General features: G+C 53.1%; 2 protein-coding genes across 4 annotated transcripts; one reads left to right on the top strand and one right to left on the bottom strand.

The window, feature by feature from the left end:
- Positions 1-45: 45 nt before the first annotated feature.
- Positions 46-11,816, top strand: POLH (DNA polymerase eta). 3 transcript variants are annotated; one of them, XM_063328757.1, is made up of 10 exons: positions 46-253; positions 346-480; positions 563-774; positions 1,203-1,372; positions 4,425-4,528; positions 5,548-5,667; positions 6,261-6,384; positions 7,051-7,116; positions 7,812-7,975; positions 8,841-11,816. In XM_063328757.1, exons 1-10 carry the CDS (start codon positions 102-104, stop codon positions 9,694-9,696), a joined length of 2,103 nt encoding a protein of 700 aa, XP_063184827.1. In that variant the 5' UTR covers positions 46-101; the 3' UTR covers positions 9,697-11,816. The 3 variants fall into 3 exon arrangements, with proteins under 3 accessions (XP_063184827.1, XP_063184826.1, XP_063184828.1); XM_063328756.1 differs by having other exon boundaries at positions 563-810; XM_063328758.1 differs by lacking the exon at positions 7,051-7,116 and having other exon boundaries at positions 563-810.
- A 1,689-nt stretch (positions 11,817-13,505) lies between these two features.
- Positions 13,506-22,901, bottom strand: GTPBP2 (GTP binding protein 2). The gene is made up of 12 exons (XM_063328759.1): positions 22,636-22,901; positions 20,365-20,391; positions 19,548-19,732; positions 19,144-19,252; positions 18,397-18,594; positions 17,961-18,135; positions 17,097-17,316; positions 16,522-16,657; positions 16,057-16,115; positions 15,129-15,300; positions 14,685-14,849; positions 13,506-14,254 (listed from the first exon to the last, which is right to left on the bottom strand). The coding sequence occupies exons 1-12, from the start codon at positions 22,822-22,824 to the stop codon at positions 14,057-14,059; spliced, it is 1,833 nt and encodes a 610-aa protein (XP_063184829.1). The 5' UTR covers positions 22,825-22,901; the 3' UTR covers positions 13,506-14,056.
- Positions 22,902-23,130: the final 229 nt, after the last annotated feature.

Here is a 23,130-nt window from a genome sequence, read left to right as displayed (position 1 = left end):
GCGGCGGACTACGGCTCCCGGGAGGCGGCGGGGCGGGGCGGGGCGGGGCGGGGCGGGAGGCCGGTCAGTCAGTCGGGCAGTCAGTCGGGCGGGAGGCGGCGATGGCGGCAGGGGGGACGTCGCGGGGCCGGGAGCGCGTGGTGGCTCTGGTGGACATGGACTGCTTCTTCATGCAGGTGGAGCAGCGCCTCGACCCGCAGCTGCGCGGCCGCCCCTGCGCCGTGGTGCAGTACACCGAGTGGCAGGGCGGCGGGTAAGTGCGGCCGCCCGTAGCCGCGGTGGCGGCGGCGGGCCCCGGCCCCCCCGTACCCCCTCCCCGCCACCGCTCTCCGTGTCTCCTTGCAGGGTCATCGCCGTGAGCTACGAGGCGCGCGCCTTCGGCGTGTCCCGCGGGATGTGGGCGACCGAGGCGCGGGCGATGTGCCCCGAGCTGGCCCTGGCGCGGGTGCCCCAGGCGCGGGGCAAGGCCGACCTCACCCGGTGAGCGGGGACGGGTGTGGGCGCGTGCGGGGGTGCGCCTTACGCGGGACGGCGGCTTGATGCTGTGGCCGCCGCCCGGCAGGTACCGGGAGGCCAGCGTGGAGGTGATGCAGGTGCTGTCGCGCTTCGCCGCCATCGAGCGGGCCAGCATCGACGAGGCGTACCTGGACCTGACGGGCAGCGTGCGGGAGCGGCTGCGGGCCCTGCGGGGGCAACCGCTGCCCGCCGCCCTCCTGCCCACCACCTTCGTGCAGGGGCTGCCCGAGGAGACCGGACCCCAGCCCGGCGGGAAGGGTACACACCGATCTGTCCCTAAGCCTGACGAGAAGGGTACGCGCTGACCCGGTCCCCCAGTCCCAGGGGACTTTGGCCACCGGGGCCGGTGCTTTGCATACCGCAGTGGGGCAGCTCTAACGGCTGTGCTTTGAGGCTAAACACCGCAGGGAGAAAGGAGCCCAGTGCTGCTGGCCCACTCCATCGGTAACACTCCCAAAAGAGCTAGAGGGTGGGCTGCTTTATTCCCCCCCAGAGCAAGAGCACGGTAAATAGTATCCATGTTTTCCCCAATGAATGGCTTTTAAGGTGCCTGCTTCTTGTCCTTGCTGTTGGTACACGGTTACAGAAGCGTGTGGCTGCTTGCTGGGGCTTGCTGAGGCTACCAGTCCCTTTGCTAGGCTCAGCAAGAAATGCCCACGTTGATCCCCTTTGTGTCCCTTTTGCAGAGGAGCTGCGGCAACGTGGCTTGCACGAGTGGCTGGCATCGCTGTCTTTCGATAACCCTGATTGTCCTGACCTGCAGCTGACCATGGGTGCAGTAATTGTGGAAGAAATAAGGGTGGCTGTAGAAGCAGCCACCGAATTCAGATGTTCAGCTGGAATTTCGCACAACAAGGTACACGTGTAACACATCAGCCTGATTTCTTCTGAGTAGCAGAGTCAGAACATACTGTAGACCTTCTCCTGTGCACTCTTCCATGTCTCCCATAGAAGATGAGCTGAGGGGGGAACTCAGCCATATGCGAGCACACCTTCAGGAAAATTATAGGACATCTGAGAATGGGAGGAATTTTTTTGCCAGAGATGTGGCCTATGCAGTCAGCACACAATTAATTTACTGCCTGCGTTCCTGGCGTACCCTAATGAGTTAGCTCACTAGGAGGAAAAGGGTTTTAAGTCCCCCAGGAGAGTTTTCTTTGAGGAAAAAATGAGAGCTTAAAGCAGGAAATATCCACCTTGAGTTGTAGGCAACACTGGCTGTAGCCAGGGAATGGTTTTTACTGACACAAATTCCCAGCAACTTGGAGGAAGAAGAATATCGGTTTGGGGCACTGAGGTGAATCGGGTTGCTTTTCCTCTTTCTGGTCAATCACTCTTTACCCCTGCTGGCTGTGCTTTGGGTGATGCTCAGCCAGCTGCTGAGAGCAGTCGCTGGAGCACTTGGTGCATGACAGCAGCTGCAGAAACAAACGGACTTTGATGCTGCAGCTACAGAGGGTTTCCTGCTGGGTGGTTTACTGAGAGCACCCAGCATTTGTTTCAGCTTTTGCAGAAAAGGTTTGTACCTACAGAGACGAGCTGGCCGTGGAGGCACTGCAGTGTGTCCTGCACAGCCACATGTAGGATTTTGCCCTGGTAATCTGCATTGTGCTTGCTCGTATAGATATACAGCTCTGCAGGGATAGCACAGTACACCATAATTTCCTCGCTCCCTTTAAAACAAAAAAAAAAAATTAAGAATGCTGGCATAGAAACTTAATGGAAGCTGGGAGAAGCTGCAAGAGATTGCAGGGATGTTCTCTGCTATTCTTGGCTAAGCAGAGCAAAAAGGCAAGTTGAACTTCCCTTCCACTGGAAATTTCTACACCAGTGATCTTCATCTAGCTCATTTCTGCCTCGCAGTCTGCTCTAGTTTCAAGGTGAGCTGGTGCAGAACTAGCTCCAGTACCTGTGTACAGCTGCTAATAGTTCCAGTTGTTTCTGCAGCAGTCTAGGATGAAATTTGCCTCCCTTAAGATTCAAAACATCCATTTAGCCTTTATCCTTTTCTTATTTTGCCCAGAGCCTGCACTTTTAAAGTCATAACTGTACAGATAAGCCCCTTTTGCAAAGGCTGAAACAAGTGCTGGGTGCTCTCAGTAAACCACCCTGCATCTCACTCAGCAGGAAATCCTCTGTACCTGCAGCATCAAAGTCCAGTTGTTTCTGCAGCTGCTGTCGTGCGTTGTTTTCCATAATGATTTTGTTCAGCGAGTTGCACTCAAATGGGGATGTTAAGAGTGAGATCCTGGAGGGATCTGTCTGGGGTCCGCTAAGAGCTGATATTGGGGGTGTTGGTTGATGAGAAGCTCAATACGAGCTGGCAATGTGCAGTCGCAGCCCAGAAAGCAAACCGCATCCTGGGCTGCATCAAAAGAAGCATGGCCAGCAGGTTGAGGGAGGTGATTCTGCCCCTCTACTCTGCTCTGGTGAGACCCCACCTGGAGTACTGCGTACAGCTCTGGGACCTCCAACTTAAGAAGGACGTGGACCTGTTGGAGCGGGTCCAGAGGAAGGCAACCAAGATGATCAGAGCAACCTGGTCTAGTGGAAGGTGTCCCTGCCCATGGTAGGGGGGCTGGAACTAGATGATCTTTAAGGTGCCTTCTAACCCAAACCGTTCTATAGTTCTATGATTTCCAATGAAGCCTATAGAAAGGGAACAGCTGTAGGAATTCAGGTGATGCTAAGCACAGATGTGTCTGGGCTGTGAGACTTACGGGAGATGAAACTAGAGCTGAAAAGTCTAGAAACAGTCTGAAATCGCCGAGGAGTGCTTCTTATGCTCCTCACTGACTGTTTTAGTGTTTTATAGGAAAAAAGCAACCAGCAGGCTTTTGGCTAAGTCACAATAAGTCAGGAAGTAGCCTGGAGTTACTGTGGACAAGCAGCAGGATGAGTCAGTAAATTGAGTGCTCTTGTAGAAACGGCAAATCCTGTTTCAGCATGTGCAAATTAGAGAAGGTGTCAGAAAATGTAAATTATTTCTCCCCATGAAGTCTCAGTAATTGGTTCAGCTTGAAGCACTTCACTTTACAAACAATGTGGGTAAACTTGGAAGAGTCTCCAGTGAAACAAGAATAACAGTAATTGGACATCTGGAAAATGACTGGGTATGAAAAGTTGAAGGAAAGGGATCTACTTTGTCTAGAAAAGAGAACGTATGTAAGCCTGTAAAACAGGCTGTGAATAAAGATCATAGCTTAATAGGCAGGAAGGAAATTTTTGCTTAGTTATAGGATGTGTGGTAAAGCAGTGAAAGAGGAAATTATTAGACTTGTTCAAAAAAACCCCAAACACCCAGCTAAACGTATTTCAGGCTGGTCTGTGTATTCTTGATCCTATGGTAGATTATAGTGGGAGGGGAGGCTGTATTGCAGATAAGCTAGACAACATCCCTTCCAGGCTAGCATTTCTGTGTTTTGCAGATTTCCTTTTGCAGCATTATGCTGCTGTGGACCTCGCAGAGAGAAGAATAAAATAGTGACACTGAGAAAAAGCAAGACAAACATAGAAGATGAAGGAGCAAGACATAGTGAGATAAATAGCCTGGGGAGGATTATGGGGATGCTCTGGAAGTTCTAGCATGCTTGCCTGATGGAAAACTAAGCCAACCAGAACAGGTGATAGACCCAGATCCCCTAAGCTGCCTGGAGCAGGAGTCTAGCCCTTTGCAGAGCTAGAAGTCTGGAAGCAGCAGTGCTTTCAGAGCACCCAGCCAGTGCATGCCAAGTCCCAAGGTGGGTACTACCTGGGAGCAAGCAGTGGTGCAACCTGCGTGTCCTTCCTAGCAGCTATTCCAAAGGCAGCCCTTAGGGGTGACACAGCACAAGCCGTTAGGTAGAGTCACAATAAAATCCGTGCAAAGTTTGTAATAACAGTGTTTCCACCCTCTTCTGTGTTAACAGACACTGGCAAAACTGGCCTGTGGGTTAAACAAGCCCAACCGCCAGACACTAGTATCTTCACGATTTGTCCCTCAGCTCTTCAGCCAGCTGCCAGTCGGCAATATGTAAGTACTGGGGAGCTGCCTGCTTTTGTGCAGCCCAGGGCTCAGGCTGAGCTGCTCTGTGGCAAGAGCCTGTATTCAAAACGCTGGTGCCGCGCTTCCACAATCCAGGCTTTTATCAAGAAGAGAGCCCTGTTTGTCTTCATTGTTGTGGTACTCACTCCTGTTGGTTTGTCATCATTGCTTGTGTGAGCAGAACTGTTCCTGGACACCTTAACAGAGAGCAATTTGATGCTAATTGATAGCAACCAGCAAAGGCTTTCAACTCCACAGTAACTGCTCATCAATGCTTCTAAGAAATGGAGAGGAAATCCTGGCAGTAATCCCTCACAGCTGTGAGTGACAGTTCAGGAGGAGCGTGCTTGGGAACTGCAGCCCTGCCAGTGAAGGGTCCACACTCGAACGGCCCACTAGTGTCCTGTGGGCAGCCTGTCCCTGGGTAGGGCAGTGCTGAAGATGATTGCTGGGGTGCACAGGTATAAGCCAGGAGCAGCTGTGGGCAAGGAGGCCATAAGCTGTGCCCCAGTGGGAGTGACAGAGCTGTGCTCCCAGAGAGCAGATGTGGTTTGGTTTTGAGCACCTACACTGTGCACTAGTACTTTTCCTGGTGTAGAGAAGAGTTACCAGGACCGCTGTGCCAGAAGAATGCATCCCCGGTTCTGCTCTCCAGACCTGCACTGCTGCTCTCTGCTTTCAGTGTCTCACTAGGGATGGAGAGGGGGGTGTGTGGGAGGGACCTGTCTGTGTAGGAGGAAGCAGGGACTGGTGTGAGGCATTCTTCAGAGTGTGGTTTGGGAGAAGCACTGAAACTGGGTGAGCCAAGAGCGGTTCCCACTTCAAGTCCTATGTGTCATTCTACTACAAGCAGAAAAGCTGTTATGTATCAAGTGTTCCCTTCCCAAATCCTGCTAGTTCCTGACTGCTGCTAGCTGTCCCCATCCAGGGACAGCATAGACTTGGCATAGTCTCCATATGATGCTTCATTTGTGTTTTCTCTTTCTCTTTTTCTTTCTCTGCTGTAGCCGTAACCTGGGAGGCAAGCTTGGTACTGCCATCACAGACATCCTGGGAATAGAGTACATCGGGCAGCTGACACAGTACAGTGAGACAGAGCTCCAGACTCACTTTGGAGACAAAACTGGGTAATGATAAATCACTTGCCACAACTTGGCTCTTGGCAGGAACTGACACTTCCTTTCGGTCACAGATTGTTCTGCTGTGATTAGGAAGGTTGGAAGGTAAAACTTCAGTGACATCTTTGAGAAGCACTGGTCTGGCAGGCCCACAAACGGGTTTCCAGTCTCGCCTGCTCCCAGGCACACTCCCCAGGATAACGTTTTGCCTGTCAGCCAGCTCCTCTGCCTTCCTCTACAGTGTCTAAGGCTGGGGCCAAGCTGTGGAAGGGCTCCCTGCAGGCTGGGAACCAGGCAGGCTTGGCAGCCTCATTACAGAGGAAATTACAAGGCTGGGCTGGAGCCTGAAACACCACTTCTGGGCCCAGAGCAGCGGTTGGGGTGCCCCACGGACTGTTGAACTGCTGCCACTTCAGGAGAAGAGGCAGAGGAGTTGCATTGACAGGCATTTGTGGCCTGAAGGAAGCCTGCCTGTTCAGCTGCGGCTGCAACTACAGAGCTGGGGATGAGAGGCAGAGTCACAGCTTGCACAGAGCTGAAAGCACGGCTCAGCAGAAGGCTGACTTGCTGCCCAGTGATGCCTGCCTGTCTTTGGCTTTCAGGTCCTGGCTCTATGACTTGTGCAGAGGAATTGAAGATGAACCTGTCAAAAACAGGTACCTTCCCCAGTCCATTGGCTGCAGCAAGAACTTCCCTGGGAAGACAGCCCTGGCCACGCAGAAGGAGGTAGGAGAAGCCTACATCTAGCACAAGGCTTGGCCTTTGCACTGGAGAAGATGAGAACGCTAAAAGCTGAGACTAGCTTGTAAAACTGCTGCTTTTCTGTGTCCTGGTGCCCTGAAATTCAGCCTAGGGGTTCAGTGGGAGGAGTTGGTTTGGGCCCCAGAAATTAGGGAAACCCCTCTTTGACAGAAATGCACTGATGAACTCCTGCACAAAGAAGTCCAACTTTATTGTAATTTCCGTAAGCAAAACTATGGGCCTGTGCTGTTCAAAAGGTATTCACGGTGCCAAGCTTAAAGGGCTTGGTTGCTAGAAAGAAGGTAACTAGCCCAAAGAAAGAGGGAGGATGGACCTTACCTGTTAGCTGGGGAGAGGTTCCCACAGAGCTATAGGGAGACTCAAAGAGAGATCATGGGCCGGGGACCCAGATTACTTGGCGAAGTCTAGTAATAATGCTGCAGGACTTGTATGGTGTCTACGATGCCTTGCCTCCAGCACTGAATCCTCACCTGGGCTGATTTCTTCAGGAGTACTCCTGTGATGGGGCCTCGTGATAGTCTGTGTCCATTCCAGTCTGATCCCCCTCCAGCATTCCTCCGTGTGCAGAGCGTTGTGCTGGCACTGCTGTGAGCAGAGGCCCAACCTGTCCGTTACCACTGTTTTGTCCAGGTGCAACACTGGCTCCTGCAGCTGGCCTTGGAGCTGGAATCCAGACTGACCAAGGACAGGAGCCAGGTAAGGAGGGCAGGCGTGGGAACAGCGTTCTCCTTGCTGGCCTTCAGGAAGCCGTGCAGCGCGTTTGTACCGTGAGCTGTTCTGCGGGAGGCTGAGGGCGGTGTGTGGTGGAGGAAGAAATCTGCTCGCCCTCAGATGTGTGCCCGTGTGCTGAGGTGCCCCCAAGCAGAGGTGTGCAGGAGCCCACCCAGGGAAGGATGTTTTTGCCCCAGAATACTGCAGGGCTGAGGAAGGTCCTTGTCCCGTGCTTTAGGATGCGGGGACCTGAAAGCCACCACACCTTCATCCTGCTGCACTGCTGCTCCCTTGCAAGCCCTTTGCTGATGCCTGTGCTGTGGGCTGTGAGAGGAAGCGATATGCTCAAATCCAAATGGTAGACTGCAGGCCAGGGTGAGGTTAATCTGCTAGCTTCATCACTGCCAGGGCGGCCAAGAAAAGGCACGCAGTTGACTCTGAAGGAAAGTGAGGACTAACTGCTTCCTATCCTGTGTGGCACAGCTGTACAAGCGCTTGCTGTCCTGTATCGCGTCCCTTGGAGATCAGGCCAGGCAGGACAAGCTGCCATCCGTCACACTGCGTCATCGGGAGGTGGTAGCTGACAGCACAGGGTTCTGGGCAGCGAGGCCGTCTCCTCGGCCTTTCCTGCTCTGTCCTGCAGGGGTCGCTTGAAACTCGACTGTCTGTTCTCCCCGCAGAACCACCGAGTGGCCAGGCAGCTGATGGTGGTCATCCGCATGCAGGGAGACACCAGGGTGTCCCGCTTTTGCGCTTTGTCCCGCTATGATGCCCAGAAGATGTGCAACGATGCCTTTGCCCTCATCCAGAACTGCAACATGGCTGGGCTTCACCAGGCGGCCTGGTGAGTGTGGGAGGAAGTGGTTCACGTCCCCGTCAGGGGTTGTTCTGCTGCAGGAGGTGTAGGGTGAGCCAGGGGCCTGACAGAAAGGAACGAGTGTTACGCTGACTGGTAGGAAAAGCAATCCCCAGCACACACACAGCAGAGCGCAGCGACCTCCGCTTGTTAGCAGCAGGACGGCTCTGAGAGCCTGGCCTCTTCCCAGCCCCACATCTGGCCAGACGCTTCGGACTTCTGTACTTGGAGCTGATCATTGCTACTGGCCTCGGGGGTGTCCAGCTGGAGCGAGGCAGTTCTTGCGCTGCTGGGCTGGAGAAGCTAGCTGCGCCTTGCTTTCCTCCCCTAAGGATAAAGGTGCTTTTTGGGAGAAGGCTGTTGGGGCAGGAAGGAAAACTAAGGTGCACAGCTTCCATATTCATTGTTATTTCCTTCCTTCGTCCTGCTCTGCAGTGAAGGCTGAGGCATAGCTAAGGCAAGAAGGTCCTGTATTAACTCATTAATAGCTGCTGCTCCCTTAAGGCCCTCTCGCCCTGATTGGGAGTCTCGCTGCAGTTCTGGCCAGTGGTGGACCGAAAGTCCAGGCTGGCAGCTGGCTGCCCCTGCTCCAGTGCCCTTTCCTTTGGGAAATGCCATTCTGGTAAGAGATTTCCTGCTCTGCCCAACACAGCCTGCTATGTCTGTGAGACTGTGTTCTGGAGGTAGCAATACTAACAGTTTTTCAGAGGAAATGTCTCTCCCACCCCTTGCCAGATACTGCAGTTCCCCTGTCCCCTGCCTGTGAACATTTTATGTTGCTTAATGTCCTACCTCAAAAGACTTCTTGCTTCCCAGGCTGGTGTCTGAACTGATGTTGGTCTGTCCTTTGCAGGTCTCCACCGCTCATATCGGTGCTTCTCTCGGCAAACAAGTTCACAGAGCCTGCCACGCATCTCTCTGCAGGCATTGCCACCTTCCTGACGAGTGATGCCCAGCCTGATGGCACTGCCACTGCCGGCCAAAACACGTCTTCTAGGAGGCCCAAGGTCAAGTTCTTCAGGAGCCCAAGCAAAGAGCTTAGGCAAAAGCCAGCTAATGCTATTGAGTCGTTCTTCCAAAAGGCGGCAGAAAGGCAGCAGTCACAGATGGTGGCAGCAACCAGCCTGCCTGCTGGTACCACTGCAGAGTCACCTGTGCCCAGCTCCCTGGAGCACCAAGAGAGGGATGGTGTTGGACTTGCCTCTCTGCAGTCTGACCTGGAGTCCCCTGTGAAGCAGAGTCCCAGAGATGGGAGTCCTAGGTCTCCTTACAAGAGGCTTGCTTTTGAGAAGTCGCTGTCTGATGCTACGCAAACACCTTCGACTCCACCCAGCTCCAGGACCATTCTGAAATTAGAGCCAGCTATGGAGGGAAATGAGCAGAATTTGCCACCTTCTCCTGAGCTTGCCCCGCTCCCTCCAGCATCACCGGGGGACCAGCAGCGCTGTGAGAAGTGTGGCCAGCTCGTGCTGGTGTGGGAGTTCCCAGAGCACATGGACTACCACTTTGCTCTGGAGCTGCAAAGCTCCTTCCTGGAGCCCAGCGCTCCCACAGCTCCAGCAGCAGCTCCCAACTCAAAGGCTGCAGTTTCCAAGTCTCCCACCAAGGCAAAGAACAAGCCCAAGACTCCAGCAGGATCTAGTGCAAAACGACCCAGAGAAGGCGTGACGAGAACTTTAGATTTTTTCTTTAAGCGCTTACCTCCTTAACTCCCAGCCGTGCTGGCAGTTTTTAGATAATCAGTATTTTTAAAGAATCAGTGTTTTTAAATACAGTTAAAAGTTTTTATACTGCCTGTCAGGTTTTAATGCAGAAAAGTCTAATAAATTATGTGGACCCAGAACCCATGAATCGCATATGATGCTGGACGTACTCCATTTAGCTGGTGGCAGCTAGCTTGCCTCTGCCTGCTCAGTGCTACCAGAAGGTGCATCATGCTGTCACCTACACCTCCTGCTATGGGTGTTTCCATAACATCACTGCTCAGTAATTCTGTTCTACAGCGTTCTGTTCCTACTGTAACGGCTTATTCCAGGGAAGCCCCAGCCAAGTCCTAGGCTTGAACCCCTATTCAGTAACTTAGTATGAAGCCTTCATCTCATAGTGGTTTTCCTCTGGCTACAGTTGCAGGCCTTGCCCTTACTGTATAACTTATATATGGTAGGTTAGCCCTGTATTTTCTTCTCCCCTCTCCACCTGGAAGACGCTGATTTTTATTCCTCTCTCATAAGGATTTTTGTTACAGGTGGTTTGGCAATTCCCTCTGTGTAGCACTGCATTGTGTGATGCTTGTCCCCAGCTCTGAAGCACACAAGAAAGACTGCTGCTGTCAAATAAGATTTGAGGAAGTTGGTGCTGAACAAGCATACTTTTTGGTGTGCTTTTTCGAGTCTCAGCACCAGTTCCTGATAATTGCTATTGACACATAAGCACATAAATAAAGTCTAGAGTCCTCATGGAAGGGAGGGGCAATACGTCAGAGTCACGTAGGCCTCTGTGAAAGCTTTCCTCCTCACAGAAAGCGTGTATAACAACATTGTTCCTCCTTCACTGACACTGGGTGATAACTACATGTAACCGGATGACAGGTGCCTGTTTTGATCCTCTGTCAAATGACTAGTTCAGCTCTCTGGGCCACAGTTCACATCAGCGTGGCTGCCCCAGCACCCCACAAATTACAACACAACCAACAAAGAATACCATGGAGGGGACAAGCAGGCACTGAGAGGGGGTGAGAGTGGCTCCAGGGCAAGAGATGTGCTTGCCCTCAGCTGCCTGGCAGGGCTCGGCTCCATACTACACTGTCTGCTGCCTGGAGCCCGCCAGCCTCTTCCAGAAGCGCTGCTGCCAATAATTTGAATTGGGCTCTTAGGGCGGGGGGGGGAGGAACGTGCCACGTCAAGGCAGCGCTGGGTGGGGTTTGGAAACACAGTTTGCAGACAGTTTCATCAGCTGCAGGGTTCCCCTCCCTGAGCAGGGCAAGAGAACCTTTCAGGCAGCAGATAATGATGCGAAGTGCAGCTGTATTTGCATGTGCTTTTTCCCCTTTTCTGACCTGTACCATCTTGCGCCCAGCTGTTGAGCTGCTCTCCTTCCAGCAGACAGCCTGTGCTGGGAAGCTGCTGCTGGTGGTGGGGGGTCTAATACTTGACAATGCAGTTGTTGCAAGATTTCAGGAAGCACAAGAAGCTCACTGTGGTGCGTGCAGCTCTGCTGGTAATTGGCAGAAGAAGGAATTATGGAGTCACTTGCATTAATGACAGTCCTCACGTTACAAAGTGACAAGTTTCCCCAAAGTCATCACATAAAGAGAAATAGCAACCAGTCTGGCAGGGTTGTCTCACGCTCCTGTGACAGCGGCACGTCTCATTTCCTAAGTGTCTGGCAGGACCGGACTCTGCAGATGTCACTACTTGACACAAAACCAAGTTGAGAACAGGCAAATCCCTTCAGTGACACAAGTCACTTCTACAGGGAAGCCCTTCTGCCTCTGCCTGTCCCAAGGGAGCAACCTCCTCTCATGGAGGGAAGGCAGTCACAAACCCCTTGATAAGGTCAAAGCTATTTTAAAAACAACCCACCAGTTAGACGTGTGCCCTAGAAAACATCCCTTTAATTAGGCTCGGGGGAATTTGTGGCTGGGAGGAAGCACTCGCCACAGCCTGTTCCGCCCACAACAGCCCAAACTGCTGTGCTCAGGGTGACGTGGCTGCCTGTCACCCCAGGCTGCACACCCAGGCTTGCTCAGATAAGCTGGGAGAGCACGGTTGTAAACAGCAGCGCGCATGCATTCCTTCCACGCCACTGGATGGTATTTATAGGGCTGAATGCAGGAAGCTCGGGAAGGGGTGAAGGGCAGCCATCTGCAACCGTGACCCAGCTCCAAGGGCAGCAGGGCAAGAGCCCAGCTCTACCCTCGCTCATTGTACAACTCAGCCAGCAAGCTCAATAAAACATCTTTATTCTGTACATTTATATATAGATGCTTGGGGAACAGGGACAAACCCCAGCATTAGAAAAATTCAAGACAACAAAACAGCAATTATGAAGAGCATGGCACCAAGAACAGTCATGCCACAGATGGCAGGGATGAGGTGAGACCAGCCATCAGCTATTTCAGAGAAGGTCACAGCACCCCATGCCCACTTTGGGGCAGAAAACACCAGGACTGCTGCAAACAGGTGGAGTTCCCCCTCCACCCCCCCAGGCAGCTTGCTTTGTGAGCCACTAGCACCAAAGGGAAGAGCCTCCTGGCAGCTGGGTCTGTCCTTCTTGCAGGCCCAGGTGAAAAGACCACATCACTGTAACACCCAGACCACCACCAGGATGGGAAGAAAGAGGGATCCTGCTTGAGCAGTGACCCTGAGCCAGCAGCTGCCGTCTCACTGCTGGGCTGATGGGGAAGAAGGAGATTTTCAGCTATGTCAGTGCTCCCCGCAAGGGACAGGTCATTCCTGTTACGACTGAGCTGCCTTTGAATCCCTTCATTGATACCACCATTTCACTGGCTTCCCCACGCCTCAGCACGCTCTTCGCAGGGTGCAGTTGCCACCTCCCCACCTGCTAGAGCCCACCCCAGCAAAGAGTGCCGCTTTCTGACGTCCACAGAGCAGCACGGGCTGCTCAGCCCCGCAGGCACTGCCTGTGCCAGCAGCCCAGAAGCAGGACTTGCTTTCAGGATAGTAGAAGGGCTTGTTTGGGTGTCCAAGTGCTATCACAGGCCCTTCTCTTCGGTCAGGGCTGGCAGGCCACCATGCCATGCGATGGGGCTGGCTGAAGGCCTGTTGCTCACAGCTGACACATTTGGTCTAACAGTCAACAATAAAACCAAAAGCCTATGTACAGCTAAACAGCCCCTGCTGCACCCTCCAGGCTGCAAGTGGCCCAGAGTAATGGTCACACAGGGAAGCTGCACGACAGCGAGTGGGAGACAAACGTGCTCCACTCTTTGTGCACAGAGTCCTTGCTGGCAACACCAGCTTTCCTCTGACAACAAACCCCAGTGGCAAGGGAAAGAAAGGAATTCTTCCTCCAGGAGAAACAGAACTAAAGTCACGCCACTGTCAATTCACATCTAAACAACTGAAGCCACCTGGTCCTGTGTTAGTAACACAGCCTGTCCTCCTCACACACAAGGCAAACGTGAGGAGCGAGCTGGGCTGGGCCCTGGAACAGCCACACCAGGGAGCCCACTGCAAACCACTGCTGCCGATGTGCAGGTGACACCCGCAGCTGAACATCCATGGAAACAGCCTGCACACGCCAGCACAGGCCCAGGCCCCACTCTGCTCCACGGAACGGCCTCCTGCCCAGCTGCTCCAAGGAACGGATGCAAGTGCAAACTCTGATGTTACGTCGGGAGGCTGTGCCACTCGGAGCAGCCACAGCTTCCCGGGAGTCAGAAAACAGAATGCTGAAGGAGTGCGTACATGTGAGTAGGGAACAGGACGTTTGTCCAACAGTGAGACACTCAGATTGGAGTAATGCAAAACCAACACACAAATGGACACATAGCAGATTAAAGCCAACCAAGATTAAAATGGTTAAAAAGTGTCCTGGATGCATTCTGAGAGGTTCAATCAAGGCCCTGCTGTGGGTAGCAGGGCCTCTTGCATCCCCTGCCCAGAAGGCTGTGCTGCAGGATTATTCAAGAGAGGATTGTTATCAATCCAGTGCTCAGAGAGCAGAAATGGAACCAGATCTCATGTTAGAGATGGAAAAACATCTCTTCACTGCCAGTCTTCAAGGGTTCTGCTCCTCCCAACCAGTAATTTTCAAACAGTAAACAAAGCCAGAACTTGCCTGCCCAGGTCTGCAGGTGCCTCTGATCTATTCTGAAGGAGGGCAGGCTAACAAAAGCTGCAGGTGATGTGGAGAACATGCTTAACTTGCCCCACGTACGGCACTGAATGCAAGAAACTCTCCCAGGCTCCATCTCACAGTGCGGAGAAGGGACACCCACACTAGAATGGGACAGCAGCAGCTCCAGGCATCACTCAGAAAGCCACAGGAGCTTCCATCCTTCTCCCCAGGTGTTGGTGAGTGGAGATCTCTCTGATCTAGTGGTAGTCAGAAGCTCAGCTGTCCAGGCCCCAGGGACTCCTCCAGGCCGTTTTCTTTGGTGGTGATGGCTTGGAGGTCAGTGACATGCCCAATGCCTTTGGTGACTCCTTCACGGAAAAGCAACTTGGCTCCGATCTTCAAGTATTCGGGGTGCTTGATGAACCTGAAGCGGACGACTGCCTTCTCTCCTGTCCGCAGCTTGTCCTGAAAAGAAAAAGGGGAGAGCTTAGACGCGTCTACCATACCAATGTATGCAGGAGAGGTGCATGTGGATGCTAAGAAGATGAGACAAATGAGCAAGTTGCCTCCCTCAGACTACATGGCTTGAGCCCTTCCCATTATTGTATGGATAAGAGGAGACAGGAAGACACAAGCTCTGGAGAATGGAGGGTTCATCTCCCTTCACAGTCTTGCTGTAGTCCATCATGCTGCTTGTTTTGTGAGAAGGGAATTCTTTAACATGTTCGGAGGAAAAGCAACCAAATGGGCAGGATAAAGGGATGGAGTGTGCTCCTAGGAAGGGACACAGCTACTCAGGATACCAGTAGCCCCTAAGCTTTACTAGAGGGCATGGGGGAATCCAAACAAACCCCACAGGGAGGTCCATCTTCCTCCTCTTTCCTCTCATGCCTACCTTTCCATGGATCTTCTCTACGATAGCAGTCTGTCGTACATTCCCCACGTGCACCGTCACCTGAAATCCCTTCCGGAAAGTCGTGGCATGGAACAGCAGCACGATCTCAGCTTCAAACACTGAGCAGATGGTGGGGTTCATTTCTGGGCTCACCATGACCATGCCCTGCACAACAACCCAAAGCTCAGACCAGTTAGGGCCAGTCCCCTCGCTTCTGAACAGCCCCCAAAACCCACAAACACATCTCCACCCTGCGACTCGGTCTTGCATCCCATTCTGAGCCTTGTACTCGTCCTACTTTGTAGCCTGGCCATTTCCTCCCCTTCCAGCGAGTTTCCTGCAAACATCTCCACTTCATTCCCACCCTACCAATGGGGGATCTCCAGGAAAGCCTCCAGTCCTGCTCATAGGACAAGTGAGCAACCCAGCAACAGCAGGACTCACCTTCCGCAGCAGGGAGCGGTCGAAGGGTCCGAGGGCCAGCGTGGCTGCCTGCCCAGCCCGCAGCACACGGCAGGCAGAGCGGTTGCGTTGGATACTGCACACTTTCAGCCGGAGGAACTTCCCGTCATCAGTGGGACCAACCACCAGGTTCTCCCCTTCTCGGCATATCCCACTGCCCAGGGCAGAAGAGCAGGACAGAGTTCATCAGGAGACAAGGAATACATTTCACCCTCCAAGATCAACCTGCACAAACTCCCCAAGGCCAAGGAGGTGAGTGTCCTTGGACTCTTACTCGGGACCAACTAACAGGGATGCAAAGCTGGTGGGAACAGGGATTTCCTACATTAGGAGCAAAAGCCACACTATCACTCCTAAGAATACCAGGTATCCCTCAGACAGGGGCCATTATGTCCCTAGTGCTCTGCCACTCTGCATTGTTTCTGCTGGAAAGACTGCAGTTGACACCTGTTCTGTGTGGATGCGCTGGTAGCCATACTGCTCTGATCAGTCCCAAACACTGAGGGACAGCCGCCTTCTCATGGGGTAGCATGCAGGTAACCTCTGCTGGGATCGGAGGACTTGCCCTCTACCTTTTCTCCCCCTGCCTGAGGAATGAGGAACGCAACGCCTTGGGATCACAGCTAACCTCTGCTGACTCTGGGTCCCAGCATGCCTTCTTTCAGTGCACTACAGGTCACATTCCTAATCCAGCAACTTTAGAGCAGACTCTCTCCCTGCCAGCCCACGACCAATGGTCTGCTCCTGACACCTCCCAATACCCTGGGGAGCTTTACCCTCACTTGGCTCAGTCATCTGGCAGCAGTCAGGACTGAGCCTCACACTGCTTCCATCTGCAGTGGGTGACTTGGACCTTGTGGGAACTCCAGCAACCATTCACACCCTCTCTTGTCTGCCTGGCCTCACTTACCTCGACAGAGTTCCTCCCACAACAGTCCCCACCTCTGGCACAGTATAAATTTCATCGACCTGCAGCAAGACAACAAGAATAAGCTGTTCAGACAGCTGTGAAATATCACTCCAGAATGAGAACAAGGTGCCTGCCCCTTGTGTAGAGTGAGGTGAGCCCTCTGATGGACATCAGACACCATCTCAGAGCTTTCACTAGTTCCCACTGCCTTCCCATTAGAAGAACCTCTGCCATTTAAGTGGCAACCACAGAAACAATCTTATCTCTGAGATAGGAATCCCTTAGGACAGAGCCCAGCCTAACAGGCTTCTTTCGAGGAGCGAGTCCTTTCTTTACTTTGACATCTCCCAATAGTCCAGGAGTTCACCATGTCCCTCCCCATGGTGTCCAGATCCCCCAGAGTTTTGTTATGTGTCACAGCAATGAGTGCAGTACCAGAACTGGAAACCAACTACCTCCACACACCTGAAACTCTGTGAGTTGCTGCATGAGTTCTTCCTGCTCTTTACTGTTGGTCAGTGGAGGGAGGATGTTGAGGAAGACTTTTAAGAGATCCAGGTTCTCCCCAGAGACGCTGGACAGTGTGAAGATTGGGGTGATGCTGTCAGACACAAACAGACAGGAGTAAGCAGAAGGCCAGAGCGCAGCTGCAGAAGGTGGCTAGGATTCTGAATCTATTGAGTCCAGCAAGAGGACAGAGACTACAGCAATAAATGGCCAGAGCAGGAGGGCACATGGGCCACTACTCTGCAGTAACCCCTGCCTCAACGGTTGGTCGAGGCACCAATCCCCTGCCAACCCGCTCTTCAGTCATTGAAAAGTAATTCCAGTGCAGCCTTGGGCACCTACTGCTTCCAGAACCCAAAAAAAGGCCTGGGAGGGGAAAATGCCTTCTTGGAGAACGCCAAGGTAGAAAACTTGATGAGGAGCCAAGATGTTCCAGATGTGGTCGCCTCCCCTGTGGCCACCCTTCCCCAGCTCTGCACAGCAGCCCAGTCTGAATCGCCTGCTCCCAGCAGAAGAAAGAAATTGTCCCTTACTTGGGAGACTGTGCGAACTGCTGTGCTGCTGTAACAGCATCGTCATCTGAGTTCACAAGCAGGGGAAGCTTGTTGCAGCCTGGCTGCTTGAGGATTCGCTCCAGCTGCTTCACTGTCCGTTCCACGGTGGCTTTTGAACACAAGTCAACTTTACTGATGACAATGAAGAAGGGGACCTTGAGGGCCATGGCCAAGCCCAAGTGCTCTCGCGTTGTCCCTGCTGCAGGAGACAAGTGAGAGCGTAGGTGCAGTAGGAGTCACCACTGTTGCTTGTTTATGGGACAGCTACGTCTCCTGACTCTCCCACAGGCCCACTCTAGAGATTTCACCCTAACTGCTTAGTCCATCAGGCAATGAAAAAGCAAAATTATTCTTTTAAACAAAACCAAACATCAGTCCAGAAAAATAAAAACCACCAAGAATTTTTGTGACTGATCTCTTTGCTTCAAAAAGATGCAGTAGTTTTCATTCTTCAGCTAGTTTGACAGAAAACAGTCACAAAAATGTCAAGGAAAGATGTGGGAGAACTCCAGCTGCCCTTTGACAAGGCTTCGGGATTCAGCACTCCTATGAGTATGTCAAAGTTTTTGGTTGTTTTTTTTTCTGACAAACACAGCCTCAAATTCCAAACAAAGACTCTGCTCAGGGTACAGTTTAATGCAGTCTACAGCTGATAAGAGGATCCCAGCTCTGCTCCCCTCCCAGGCACTCATAGGCTCCAGCTTACAAGAAATCAAGAGAGGCTTCCAGACTAGTATTTTTTTTTTTATGACAACTGTTCCCAGCTAAAAAGGACCCACTCCCCCTATTCTTCATTTCTCTTCACACGTTGCTGTCAATCCATGCAGGTAAGGCAACACTCACCAATGCCAGTGTTGGCGCTAACCACCAGCATAGCGAAGTCCGGGCAGTAGCTGGTGAGGCCAAAGATGGTTGTTTTCAGATACTTGTGGTGGCCAGCCAAGTCAATGAAAGTGATCATTTTGGAAGAACTCTCACAGATCTCTTCTGCTGTTCGGGAGTCACTGTAATTTACCACCTGAGGAACGTAAGGACTCAGTGAGAGAAGGAGCCTCACCAGGCAAGTGAAGAAAACCCAGCTCTTATCTATCCACTTTGACCTTAGAATTAGTGAGGAAAGATCACTCACCATAGGTGCAAGAAACAACATCTGTTGCAAATGGGTAAGGTAGCACCAGGTTCAGCCCAAAGGACACAGAGCTGTGCTCACTCACAGTTGTAACAGGAGAGTAGTCCTATTCTCCTCCAGCTTTCTGAGTTCAGTAGCCCACTCTCTCACCTCTCCTTTGCTGTTGAAGCCGAGGATCTCAAAGCTGATGCTCGACGTTCTTCCTGACTGAATTTCATGGAGATGCCGGAAGAGGTTGAGGCGTGCTCTGCCCCGCCCATTGTCCAGCTCTCCTTGCGTTAGGACACCCAACAGGGTTGACTTCCCTGAGTCCACGTTCCCCAGCACAGCTACTCGCAGGTCTAAGAACTGCAGGAAGAAGAACAAAGAAATCATGAAACTTAACTGCTGCTGTGCTGGGTGTGCATGAACACTACATGGCAGTGGAGAAGTGCCTCAGAGAGCTTCCTCCATGACGGACACTGTGCAGTGTAATCTTGCTCAGATTCTGCTCTTGCTCCGAGCAAACCACTGCACAGGAGTTGTGATACACTCTCTAGAATTGTGCTGTGGCATATCAGGCTTTCATATCACAAAAGAGGCCATTTGCTGCAGCAGGACCTCTACACCCTTCCTTGTTTGCACACTAGCCTGCATCAAAACTGTTGCTGTAGAAGTGAAATAATTTCTCGCTTCTGATCCAGGCAATCTCTCCTACCAGTATCTGCCTCAGCCACAGTCTTGGAGATGAAAAGCGTTATCATCAAGCCTCCCTCTGGCAGCTCTTTAAAGCATCAGCTATAGGGCAATCTATGACAAAACGCCTCTAGGGTTTGAGCTCCCATCCCAAAAGGAAGCTGCTTGCACAAAGCCTCTAAGTCTCCAGCAGGGGAGGATGGCCAAGTCGCAGGTCCCTACCTGCTGGTTGTCAGGCACCTTTCGGACAAGCACCTCCGTTATCTTCCTGGGAACGTCGCTGTCGTAATCAACCTCCCTCTCCCGCAGCACCGTAATGTCAGCCCCAACCCTGCCACAAAGACGAAAGGAAGGAGTGAGACACACACTTGTACTTGGCAGCTCTTGCACCTCTACAATCACAGCTGGCAAAGTGAATGGGATGAAAACTGGAAATAGCAAAGAAGGAGCCTCAAGCTTCCAGCTAAAAGCCTTTGTATTTCCAGAGCCTCATGATTAGGGAATTTCAGTCATACAGGGGCTTTGTAGAATGGAGCCACCAGCTCCTCAGGGGACTCCTGTGGCCAAGCCTCTCTACTGGAGGCTGTTTATGCCTGCAGCTCCTGCAGGTGAAAGGGAACACATACTTCTCTGCCATACGGCGCAGTGTCTTGAGTGAGGCACGCATCTCTTCCTCTGAGAGGCCCACCAGCAGCCCGTTGTCCTCCACGCCGATCTGATAGACGGCCTCACCTCGGCCTTCCTGTAGTCGCCACTTCATCTGTGTCACCAGGTGCTCAAAGCGATATTGCGAGGGATTCACTAGCTTTAGCTGTTTAACAGAGGGGGTAGTTACAGTCATAGCCTTGATGCTGAGGAAATCCCGTTGCCCAAGCCAGCAACTCCCTAACCCAACACCACGAAGCAATGCCCCCAACTCTGACCCACCTCTAGAAAACACAGCCCATGTTAGCGTCTGCACAGAAGCTATAGGACTGGTGAGAAAGGATTTCACAAAGATGCATATATATGGTAGAAAAACTTCTTGCATCTTGCCAAAGGGGTTTGTACCCTGCCTGCTGTGGGGGTAAAGACAGCACTGTGGGACCTATCTTTGACACAGGAGCCAAATAAGTGCAAATGGCAGGACAGCCACAAGAAGTGACAAATGATTATCAGGGACACCTGCGGCTCTCTCTCGAAAGGAAGATTTCTGAAAAACACAATGGGTCTCATCTCCTAAAACAGATTTCTAAAAACGAGTACTGAGATCAAACTCTTCCAGTTCAGCATGCTGTCTATTGCTAGGTACAGAGACACAGAAGATGACCGATAGTTCCTTTGTACAGTGTCCACTTTTCTGTACCTTCCTTGAACATGTTCCCCATATGCTGTCTTTCGTGAAGTTACTGCAAAATAACCCTCTGGGAGCAAGATCTCCTTTTGCAACCTCAAAAGGCTCACCTTGTATTCGATGTTCCCATCTTCTGCCTGGTCAGAGAACGAAACAAGACAGAAAGGTTAGATGCTGTGCCAGCAAGGACTTCTATACTCTGCAGCACATGCTGACAGTTTCAGAGAGAGGGGAAAGCGACAGAAATATACTGTGTTAGGTCACAGCCTCTTCTGCCATTCATTCCTACACTCAACCGGAACTTACTTTAGGTTTGTTTCTGATGTTTGTATCTCACATCATGAAAAACAGAGGACAAAACTAGAGAGGGACACGGTATTACTGTTTTGGGAGGATTTTTTACTGCCAATAAAGAATACAGACAGCCTAACAGTCACAGCGAAAGAGTTCCAGTTTCAAAAGGGCACAGGCCAGCAGATGACTAAAAGTCTCCTCCCTCACCCATCCATGACCCACAATGCCACCCACTGCATCCCACTCCCACCCTACCCAGCAGCTTCCATCCACCCAATGTGCACAGAAACTGGGAACAGAAGCCGCTGGCTCCTCTCCTGCACACTGATACCCTCCCTCAATTATTTTTTCATTGACTGCTTTCCATACCCTTGTGTCTCTTCTCTCTGCAAGAGAAGGACTACAGGCATAAGGAAGCAAGCTACTGACTTCTTTGCAGTACAGCAAGCTGGTCACTGGCCTGGCAGTTCTGGAGAACCAGACCTAATCGGGACTCCCTTTACACAATGTGCTCAGAAGAACTTTCACAGGAAGGGCTGGAGCCAGATGGGGTTATCACAGAAAGGCCTGTGTTCTCACCAAGCTCACTCAACAACAACAGGCCCCAGCTTTCCAAAAAGAACATATAACCAATATTTAAGTAGTTTTCCCCCTGAATTGGTCTAAGGGCCACTCAGAAAGGGCTGAAGCCTGCAGGAAGTCAAGTACTCTGGCAGACTAAATGGAGCTGCCAACACTAAGCACTTCCTTTTCCTCAGGACACCAATTTACACGTCAGGAGAGGCGATAGCCCTCTCTTTGCCTTCTAGCTCAGCTCCTAACCACAGCGGTGCTTACGGTGGCAAAAGACCAACAGAAGGAAGTTCTGAACTGTCAGCTCAGCTCTCAGGCAGCAGAGCTATGCAGTGAGAAAAGGGTACTTGCGGAAGGTTTTCCTCCCTTACCAGCTTTCCAGCTCTAAGAAAAACACATTCACATACTGTGCTGTCGTCTAAATAAGGGGGTGGGTCTCTTTGAACACAGCTGAGACTAGAAAAGCAACAAGCCTAGACTTGCTGGGCCACATACTGCACAGGGTAACCAGGGACAGGAAGCTGTGCTCAAACCACAGGGGGCTGTCCAGCCTCCAGCTGAAAGGAACAAAAACTAAACTGCGGCTGCAGGGAACAATCCTGCCCGTGGAGAAGATCTAACAGTAGCAAAGTGCCGTTTTCCCTTCTCGCCAAGAGCCACAGCCCTGCCTTGTGGAGGAATCGCTCCCTCCCCGCTCAGACTCTTATATTTTACAGAAAGCTCACTGACTGGGGCCAAGCAATCAACGCCAGGGGAATGTAATGCTCCCTGCAGTGACAGTCCCATTAGTGCAGTGCCAACTGCCTGAACTAACCAACACACCCACTTACTACCAATGCCATTTTTTCCTCTGCAAGAGGCAAGTGCCCCGGACTCTGTCAGTACCATCTGTATCTCCATGTAAGAAAACAGTTGTCAAATTAGCTGGGAAGGGAGTCACTAGAACCTGCCGAACAGTGTCTATGACTTTGGCAGCTGGAAAGGGGCTTACACCCACGTCTCTCAGGGAGAGATGCGAACAGGATGCTCGAGACTACGAGTTGAGCAAAGCTTTATTTCCGAAGCTATTTAGTTCCCAGACGGCAAAGCACCCACAGACAGATGCCAGGCGGCGAGATACTACCAAGGGACCGGCTTTGGCGGACCACGCAGGCAGCTCGCTAGCACTGGGGGCTGCCACGTCAAACCCCGGAGGAGACACCGCTCCCGGGGCCGGGGCTGCAGGGCCGCCCGCCAGCTGCTAGCCCACCCCCGGCGCGACCCCGCACCGACAGCGCCGGGACCCTCTCCAGAACCTGCCTCGAGCCCGACCCGCCACGAAACCTGCCGGGGCCGGGCTTCACACCGAACCGCTCGGTGGGGGCCATCCCTCCGCCGCCGCCCCCCGCCCTCGGGCCCTGCCCGGCCCTGACAGGAGCGGCGCGGGCCCCCGCGGCGCCAGGCCCCGGGGCGGGGGTCGCCCCCTCCGCGGCTGAGGGGACGCGGCGACCATCGTCCCGGCCGGGGGAGCTCACCTCGGGCGGCAGGTACGGCGGGTTGTTGGCCTTCCCCCCCCGGCTCCGCCCGTTCTTCTTCTTCGCCTTCGAGCCGCCACCGCTGCCACTGCCGGGCGCGGGTCCCCCGCGCCCCCGCAGCGCCCCGCCCGCCCCGCCGGTCGCCGGCCGGCAGCAGCCCCCGAACAGCTCCGACACCCGGGAGTCCATGGCGACCGGCGCGGCCCCGCCGCCCCGGTGCGGCGTCCGCTCCCCTCCCGGGCTCCCCGCCCCGGCCCCACCGCCCCGGCCCCCGCGTCAGCAACCGCCGCGCGGCGCTACGGGAAACTGAGTCCCGCCCGCCTACAGCTCCCAGCAGGCACCGCGGCTCCACGAGCCCCGAACTACAGCTCCCGGCGCGCCCCGCGGCGCACCCCGCTCGCTTCCTTATGGGCGCCCCGCCGCGCGGGCGGATGGGAGTTGGAGTCCCGAGGAGGCGGCGCCGCCTGGCGGCCGCGGCGCACAACACGCAGGGGT

Source organism: Chroicocephalus ridibundus, chromosome 3 (assembly GCF_963924245.1).
Source record: "Chroicocephalus ridibundus chromosome 3, bChrRid1.1, whole genome shotgun sequence".
NCBI classification, from domain to species: Eukaryota; Metazoa; Chordata; class Aves; order Charadriiformes; family Laridae; genus Chroicocephalus; species Chroicocephalus ridibundus.
Note: the sequence above shows the minus strand (reverse complement) of the source record. Positions and strands in the feature narration are given on the sequence as shown.

Coding starts and splice junctions, on each gene's coding strand:
- POLH (XM_063328756.1), top strand. CDS start 102: ATGGCGGCAGGGGGGACGTCGCGGGGCCGGGAGCGCGTGGTGGCTCTG. Junction 1,373..4,424: donor CTGGAATTTCGCACAACAAG/GTACACGTGTAA, acceptor CTGTGTTAACAG/ACACTGGCAAAACTGGCCTG. Junction 7,117..7,811: donor TGACCAAGGACAGGAGCCAG/GTAAGGAGGGCA, acceptor TTCTCCCCGCAG/AACCACCGAGTGGCCAGGCA.
- GTPBP2 (XM_063328759.1), bottom strand. CDS start 22,824: ATGGACTCCCGGGTGTCGGAGCTGTTCGGGGGCTGCTGCCGGCCGGCG. Junction 19,253..19,547: donor CTGCGCCGTATGGCAGAGAA/GTATGTGTTCCC, acceptor TCTTTGTGGCAG/GGTTGGGGCTGACATTACGG. Junction 17,317..17,960: donor TAGCGCCAACACTGGCATTG/GTGAGTGTTGCC, acceptor TGTCTCCTGCAG/CAGGGACAACGCGAGAGCAC.